We start from the raw sequence: 8,541 nt of genomic DNA, 5'->3' as shown, positions 1-8,541 counted from the left end.
CACACCAAAATGATGGACAAGCACATGCAGCACCAACACCACAGAGCTGAACAGTAATGCAGTGAGACCACGAGCAGACCTGGGATCAGATCTAAAAAGTTTTCCCTCAGAGAAATCTCCCGGTCTAGGGTTTCAAACTAAAATAATACATCCCTGTCTATATTTTCTGCACCACTTCCATATCTGGGAGACTGGGTGAAGTGACACAGTTCCTTGCTGCTGACTCATCTACAATGTTGTGTACATTCAATGGAGAGTAGAAAAGGGAAGCCAGTGGAAGGCGCCAAACATATGACTGTATTTGAGAGCTTTGACTTCTTTCTAAGTTGAACCGAGATGTTTGTGAACCCATAAAGCTTCAGAGTGCTCTCCGACTCCCAGGGAATAAAGAGTTCTCTCTGTGAGATGTGATACAGACACATAAAAAAAAAAGGCGGGGATGTATTACTTTTTCTGTGACATTTCAATTGAGTCTGACCCAGGTCTGTCAGTAAAGGCGGTTCATGGAGTGAACAGGTTTGAGGTGAGACAGATACCTCAGTAGTTACGTCGTTAGCCACCAACAAACGGGCATACTGACCGACCAGCAGGAGAGAAGCAACAGTACAAACAGTCAACGCATGTGATGTCATCATGGATAAACAATAACAACAAGTTCAGCAATGACAAAAACAGGTAACAACAACCCTGCTGCAAATTATTATTATTTATGTTATTGTATATCCTGAAAAATGCTACAAATGCAATGTCGTACATTTTCTTTTGCAGGATATGATGTGTTGTGTAATGTAATGTTAGCCTCAGATGTACATTTTCTTGTATGTCAATGTTACGTGTTGGTGATTATGAGTTGAGAAAACTCAGTGGAGAAGTGAAAATGGTATCTGTGACATTTTCTGGTTATGTAACTTTCCTTCCATCATGTTAGCCAATGGGCTTCGTGGACTGTGGTTTCAGCAAATAAGTCTGCCAAGACTCAATACATCTTCTCAATAAAGAAAGTTGGCTTTGAAAGACGTATTTAGATACAAAACAAATGAGTAAAGATGGACTCAGGACAGAAATCCCCCAGAGGCTGGGACTTGCTTTCAGTTTCAGATCCTGCATCAGGCTGGTAATTTCCAACTGTGGTTATACGGCATTAGCTCGTGCCAACAGACCATGAATGGAAGCATTCAACCATGTTGGCATTACTAAATCCCAGTGAACCACGAGAGCCAAACAAGCATGTAATGTGTGATGAGCTGCATAACCTTTCTGCAACTGTCACTCACTGAGAGACACTTTGGCCTTTTTGTTGCACATCTTCAACAAGTTCAACAGGTTTATTTAGTAACATTTGATACATTTGGAAGGGGATTTCTTTTTTTCTTTTTTTTTTCTTTTAGCACTAACCAACATTATTATATTTATACTAGCTGATGGTCAGGTATTATCTGTGCAAAAAAATTAAAAAATTGTTTTGTTTTGTTAAAAACGCATCTTCTCTCAGTTAATCTAGTTTTCCCAAGTTCAAATACTTACACTGTTGTCCTCTAGCTTCTCCCTTTTTTTTACTTTGTGTGTTTCATAGTCTTCCATAAGCGTCTGCATGAAGTTTTTGGGTCGTCCTCCAGAGTCCTCGCTGCCGGCGTCAGACAGGGCTCCTTCTGAGGGTGAGGGTGAGACGGGCGCTGCAGGTCGAACTTTCTCGATCTTTCCTGTACATTACAGAAGAGACGCGTTTATTAAATTAAACAAGTGGTTTACTGAAGCAATATTTAATTGTAATTTGTATGTACAAGATTTTTTTTTTAAAGGTTTTTAGTTCTAGTGCAACCTATAGCAGTCTCATACAGAGGCCAATGAGAAACAGCCTTGTGAAGCAGTACAGTAGTGACTAACCTGGGGCTGTCTTCACTGTCAGAGTGAGTCTAGCTGGCAGGCTGTTGCTCTTCATCTTATCTGCTGGGGAGATCTTGGTTTGCCGCATGCCCGTCCTCCCTGGGCCGAGACTGTTACTGGAAGCCTTGCTGGGGCGGGCCATAACCACAGGCTGCTCCTTCCTCTGTTTCTTCAGCTCCTCCTCCCTCTGCTGAGCTGCTCGGATCTCCTCTTCGATCATGGACAGAGTTCGCTGCTTGTTGGAGCGCAGGCGGAACGGCCCGCTGGCTGCCTCTGCGTCGGGGCCTCGTGCTGCTGCGGCTGTGCTGCGCAGTTCAGCTGCCTCAGAGTATTTACTGAAGTAGCTGAACTCTTGTTTTTCCGGACTTGGGGGAGAAGGGGGACGGTAGACTGGGGTCGGCCTGGGAACTGGAGCTGCAGATGCAGGGGTTGAAGCCGGGGTTGGAGCTGGGGCGGAGGAGGCAAGTGCTCTGGCATAAGATGACTGGATTTTGATCCTGGGGCCTCCATCTCTGGGTCTCTGGGGTGGCGAGATGGGCTGAGAAGGCGGCGGAGAAGGCATCGGGATCTGGGCTCGCTGTGCCGGAGTTGAGGGCTGCTGCTGCAGAGCGTTTTGTGATTCTGAAGGCTTCTCTTTGGAAACAACTCTTTCTTCTGGCCCTCTGTCTGGCTGAGGGGACAGGCCGGCTGGAGCAGGACTGGTGGACACAGGCGATTGGAGGCTGGGAGCTCCGCTCGAAGACACAGGAGAGGAGGAAACTGGCACTGGGCTACTTGAAGAAGCTGAGTATGGAGACACAGGGGCACTCGGTGGTGAAGAATTCAAGTTCGAAGGCTGCCACTCCTCTCCACCCTGAGCTGCCAGGGCGTTTTGGATAGCATTTTGGACAAGTACCCCTGCGTGGTAGTCCAGCTCCTCTTCTGTTGAAAGGCCACTGGTCTGCCCATTGACTGGAGTGGTGGGCTGGGGGGTAGGGGGTGACACCGGAGTAAGTGGCAACGGGGTAGGCGGTAGTGACGCCCCGCTGTCGGAAACACTATCCAAGCTAAACACAGTAGTGTCCTGAGAACGGACAGATAAGTCGTCTAATCCTGAGTCGGACTCTTCTGGATGAAAACCTGGATGAAAATGGCGCTTCCCTTCCTCCTCATCAGGCAGGATCGTCATTACAGCTCGTGCACAAGTGAATTCGGCTGCAATTCCTTCATCACACCAGGCCACGTGACCCTCCCCGGTTTCTGCAACAATGTCTCCGCTTCCCTGACTGCCTCTTGTAATGGATTTTGAAAAAGGTTTGGCGGAGTATATTTGAGGAGCTACGTCCCTCTTGGTTGCCTCCCCTTGCAGAAACTGCCTCCTGGCAGACGAGAAGTTGATCTGCTCCTCCAAAATGTCCTCCTTCCTGTTTAGCTCTGGGTCAAAGGTCACCATTGTGGGAGGTCCTGACACCTGGGGCTGCAAATAGAGACGAGATGGGAGGACAGAATACAAAGGACATAAGAAAAGAAAGGTGAGACAGAAATGTAACAACAACACTAGATTGCAGTGCAAATCACTTACACATCTTGCATGATTAGTCTGTGTGTGTGTGTGTGTGTGTGTTTGTGTTACCTGTGGGTATGTATAAGTATGACTAGGTTTCTGCTGTTTCCTCTCCTGGTATTTCTTGAGGGATTCAAGCTGATCTGCATCCAGCTGTTCTTCCAAAGGAACCTTGAATGAATGATTGAACCAACCAAAAAAATCAATCGATCAGTTTGTCAGCAAGTCGATTGAGGTAACATTAAAAAAAAAAATAAGTATAAAGTGGGAAGCTACCTCCTGAGGAGGGTTCCACCAGCGGTTGGCGATCCCAGGGTTTTTCTTAACAGCCTGGTCTTTGATCAGCTCTTGACGCTCACGCTCCAGCTCCTGTACCTTAGAGAAGAAGTGTATGGATATTTACAAAGACAATTCCCAATCATTTTGACGATAGCATTAGCTTGTAGTCACATATTAAACAAAGACAGGAGAAACATGTGCACAATAAGTAAATACAGTCAGTATAGTCCTATGAGGCCTGTTAACAGGCAGAATAAGAACGCTTTACTTTGCCTTACTAATCAGTTGTAATGCAATTGAGCAAGCCATGTAATATCCAAGCTAGATCAGAGGATCTCACAGTGGGACTCGAAAATGGTTGTGTTTTATTTCTTAGTGGTTGATTTTAAAGGTGCCCTGCCACACGTATTTTATTACTTTGTGGCAATATCTGAAGTTCTACCATGGACTCTGTAACATTTCTTGTGGAGTAAATGCCTTGGTTAGCGTGTTTCAAGCCATTCTAGCGTGGTATAGAAAGCCTGCAGGAAGACTCAGCTCAATTTGTGTCATATAATATAGATATCAAAATATAATATAAAATATATATTTTTTAAAGATTTTTTGGGGCATTTTAGGCCTTTAATGACACTATGACAGCACAGCTGAAGAAGTGAAAGTGGAGAGAGAGGGGGAATGACATGCAGCAAAGGGCCGCAGGTTGGAGTCCAACCTGGGCTCATTGTGTGTCAAGGAGTACCCCTCTATACATGGGCGCCCACTCTACCAACTAAGCTATCAGGGCGCCCGGCAGGGCACCTTTAAAACAGTGGAAAGTTTCCACTAGTCATCACTGTTTCCTTATCTCTGATGAAAATGTGATTGCATCATGTGCTCGTGTTACTCAGGGGATTAACTTACAACACTTTCAATTTCAAAATTGCTTCCTTTTAGGATGACATTTCTTAATTTCATGATTTGATCTAAAGTGTGTTGTGGTAAGTACAGTATAAGTTGTGACTTTGGTTTTTCTTCAAGATAAACGACTGGAGTAGGTATTCATATATATTCATATATACGATAAATCATTCATTTTAGGCTGAACATTTAATTTTTAACTTACCTTGTCATAATTTAGCTGGCTTTATAGCTGCATGTGTTTCATACAAGCGGTTAAGATGTCTCAACAAATGGCAACAATTACTTCCTGACTTTAAAGAGACAAATCCAAGTAAACATTAAATTATGCTGGATGACATTATGGTCATTTGGTAGGAACTAAGCGTGATTTTTACTTCTGCATTACCCCGACTCATTCTGTGGTTCTGCTTCTCCAAAAACAACGTGAAATCAAGGAGAGGGTTGACCTTTCCTGCTACAGATTACCCACCGTGGTCAGAAAACACAGGGAAGACACTTTGTTTCTCTCACTGTGACTCTAGAGTCACTACTCGCTCGGAAGCTAATCACCGTCACTCTCTCACTTCTCCCTCACTCTGCCACACACTCCCTGGGCGATATGGGGAAAATCTGACATCACAATATTCTTGACCAAATACCTCGATATCGATATTACAGTGACAACTGCTGCTTGACAAAATATCTTCACACTAAGATTTAAGATAAATAATCATCAGTAATGTGAATATAATGATTAGGTGGGGAAAAGGCAAATAATAGATCAGTTAGAACAGTCTAGGAGAGTTCAGCAAATGACATCAATTTACTGTAATGAAGCCTTCAAATTCAGGAAAAGACACCAGCTATGTCATATCACGATAATACAATATCCAAAATCGATAACAATATCTAGTCTCATATCACTATATTGATATAATATTGATATTTTGCCCAGCCCCACTCCCCACACACACACAGGTGCCAGCTTAATGCAATATCAATGAAGTATAAGCTTCAGTCCACTTACTGTATGTAGGCTGCAGGGAAAGCTCTGTGTGGAGCTGCCGCTGAACCATAAATCACGCTTCACTCAAGAATACTGGAATGTTCATGCATTTCCGAGCCCTCCTCAGGCCACTTACAGCCAAGATTCACAGTAACATTACAGCTGTGTTGTTTTTTTGAATCCTGTGTGTCTGAATGCTGTATCTGTTACAGCTGATAAAGTACATACTGTATTCTAACAGCCATTTACCTCCCCTGAGGGCCGTCTCCTAGTCACCCTGACCTGCTGCTCCTCTCCAGGGGTGAAGAGTTTGGCTGGCCGTCTCTCCTCCTGAAATGCTCTCAGCTCAAACTTCGCCCTTCCACTCGCCGACTCCTCTCCCTCCACATGGCCGTTGGTCCTCACAGCAGAGTCCTCCTGGTACAGGAACATGGTTTGTTTCTGCCCCTCCACAACCATTGATCCGTCATTGACGGGAGAGGAGGCCGACACGCAGACAGAAGGACAGTTTCCATCGATGTTGATTGGTGTGGTGTGTTCTGACGGAGAAGAGTTTCCGTTGGTGGGTGTTTCGGAAGCGGCGTCTAAAACCTGGTCCAAGTAGCGGATCTCCTGTAGACGCAGACAATGACATTGTTGTGGTGTACAACTATTGTACTATAATGTTCATCAAACTCCTCCTAGTATTTTATGAAGGGGACACAATGCACATGAGATGATAAGCCATATACCAATACAGCATATTGTGATACTTTTATTTACTTTTATCATAATATATGACATTTAACATACATTTCTGGACACCCAAATGCTATATAATAAACCAGTTGGAGGCTAGTATGTACACCCATGTTAATGGAAATGTTGCCAAATTACTGTAATTTAGCCAGTTGTAGCTATCTGTTTAGGCTAATGTTTCTTACGTTTGTGAGTAAAAAAGTGACTTAAGAAATCAAGAAAATCAAAACTATTTCCTAAAACTGTGACAAAACTAGTTTAATTTCCACTCATACCAACATAAATTGGCAGGTCAGTTAATTAAACAAGTGAAAATTGGAGCTGCATACCTGCACCACCTCGCTGTCAGAAGCCTCTACTTTCACACCAAATGCGTTGTTACTGGGGCTGCTGAGGCAGCCATGTTGAATTTGCTGGCTCTCCAGTTCCATGGTTGCAGGCCTGTCAGTGATAACGCTGACCGATTCCTGGAAACTGACGCTTTTCAGGGCTCGCTCTCTTGGGATTTTTTCACTGACATCCTCGGCTGCCTGCCATGATCTCTGTGACAAGAAACAAACGACACCATGTTCAGAGACACTGTGTGGAGAGGCTGTACACTGTCTCATCATCACTTGCATAAAAACAATGTTTTCTTAAAGTAGTAGTTAAAAGAGAAAGTGTTGTACTTTTTCTCAGTGATCAGACTCTTTCTAATCACACACACACACACACACACACACACACACACACACACACACACACACACACACACATCTGTCTGTCTGCATTGCAGTAGTAGTGTGTTCTGATGGGTTCACGTCACTAGGGGGCACCAACTGCCATTCTGCTGCTTAATGAAAGCAAACACATAATTTTCCATTAAAAAACTGAAATCCATTGTATCTTTGTTCAAAGACCTTCACAGTTCTGTGAATGAATCAGTGGGCTGAATACTTGGCAAATAGTAAAAATACCGTAATTCTTCCTGCCCCATATTTGATCTGATACTCTATTAGACAACAGACAAACTGATGGGCTATCAGATTATTTATTTTATAGTTTAAGTAGGGAAGTATTTTCAGCTTTTACAACTGTGGGTGGGTATTAGCACAACTGTCTACACAGTATGTGTCAATTAAACAGTTTATATCTTGTTATGGCATCACTCAAAACTTGAACATTATACTTGTTCTGCATTTGATACTTATTTATCAGAAGTGTATCACAGGCAGTAATACACTTCTTTAGCAGCTTTAAACACACATTCACTCCCTCGATCCTCTTGACCTCAGCTGTTCACAGAGCAGTGCCACTGCTGGGTTTTTGGATTGAGTGCCTGCCTCAAGGCCACGTCATACCTAAATTCCCCTGCTGAGTTGGTCACACAGCTTGTAGAAACTGGTCTATAACTGCTAGATGACAAAATAGGTTGGCAAATTGTAATGAAATGTTCCTCCCTTATGAAGAAATAATCACCACTTCATGCAATACTGCAAAGTTACATTGGCACGCAGGGATCAAAACCTGTGACCTTCTGTTTTGTGAACCATCTATTCGACACATTCCAGATCCACCGTTAGCATTTACACAATCCTGTCTTTACTAACCTGTGTGTTTCTACAGAGGACACTAAGACAAACTCTATTTGCTTCCTGGTTTAATGCCTTGTCCCAAATACTCCTCTGTTCTGAAGAGGTGTTTACTTCCATTGTAACGTGTGTGAGTGTGTGCGTTGGGATTTAATGAGGAGGACCATTTCAGTGATTTGGTCAGCACACATTTTGTACGCCTAAATACTGCCAGTTAATGATATTCACTGGGATTTTTACCAATGTGAACCCCCTATAATGTTTGACTAAGTATCAACACAAACTAGCTTTGAATCTGGATCTTTTTCTCTTCCATATTTACTCCTCTTTCTCTTCTCCCCCTCATCCGCTCTTCTGCTGAATACCCTCTCTCCCTCTGTGCGCCTTCTCCTCCCTCTCTCCTCTCTGGGATTGTTAGAGTGAAGAACCAGTGGTCAGTGAAATCACATACTGGATTTTAACAGCCTGCCTCTCCTCCTTCTCTTGTCTATACCGCAACAACGCTCCATTCTTCAGTCCTCTTTCCTCCTCCCATCTATCCTCGTGTCTCCCTCTTCTACTGTGAAAAAAACCTTTTTCTCTGAGGGCTTTGTTTACCCATCTGACTCAGTCACATGCTTAGACTGTCTCATGTGTGATAT

At 43.7% G+C, this 8,541-nt stretch overlaps 1 protein-coding gene across 3 annotated transcripts in view; it reads right to left on the bottom strand.

The window, feature by feature from the left end:
- The window catches only part of LOC117959560 (A-kinase anchor protein 2), an 84,890-nt gene that overhangs the window by 1,263 nt on the left and 75,086 nt on the right, over positions 1 to 8,541 (bottom strand). For 2 of the 3 annotated variants that reach the window (XM_034896773.1, XM_034896775.1), the window contains 7 exons: positions 6,659 to 6,871; positions 5,841 to 6,203; positions 3,704 to 3,802; positions 3,497 to 3,598; positions 1,885 to 3,340; positions 1,525 to 1,700; positions 537 to 575 (listed from right to left, as the gene is read on the bottom strand). In XM_034896773.1, coding sequence (XP_034752664.1) covers positions 537 to 575; positions 1,525 to 1,700; positions 1,885 to 3,340; positions 3,497 to 3,598; positions 3,704 to 3,802; positions 5,841 to 6,203; positions 6,659 to 6,871 — 2,448 coding nt within the window. The remainder of the gene's footprint in view (positions 1 to 536; positions 576 to 1,524; positions 1,701 to 1,884; positions 3,341 to 3,496; positions 3,599 to 3,703; positions 3,803 to 5,840; positions 6,204 to 6,658; positions 6,872 to 8,541) is intronic. The other variant, XM_034896774.1, reaches the window with a different exon arrangement.

The sequence above is a fragment of the Etheostoma cragini genome, chromosome 16 (genome assembly GCF_013103735.1).
Source record: "Etheostoma cragini isolate CJK2018 chromosome 16, CSU_Ecrag_1.0, whole genome shotgun sequence".
Lineage (NCBI taxonomy): Eukaryota > Metazoa > Chordata > Actinopteri > Perciformes > Percidae > Etheostoma > Etheostoma cragini.
The sequence above is the reverse complement of the archived record's forward strand: the minus strand, read 5'-3'. Positions and strand labels throughout refer to the sequence as shown.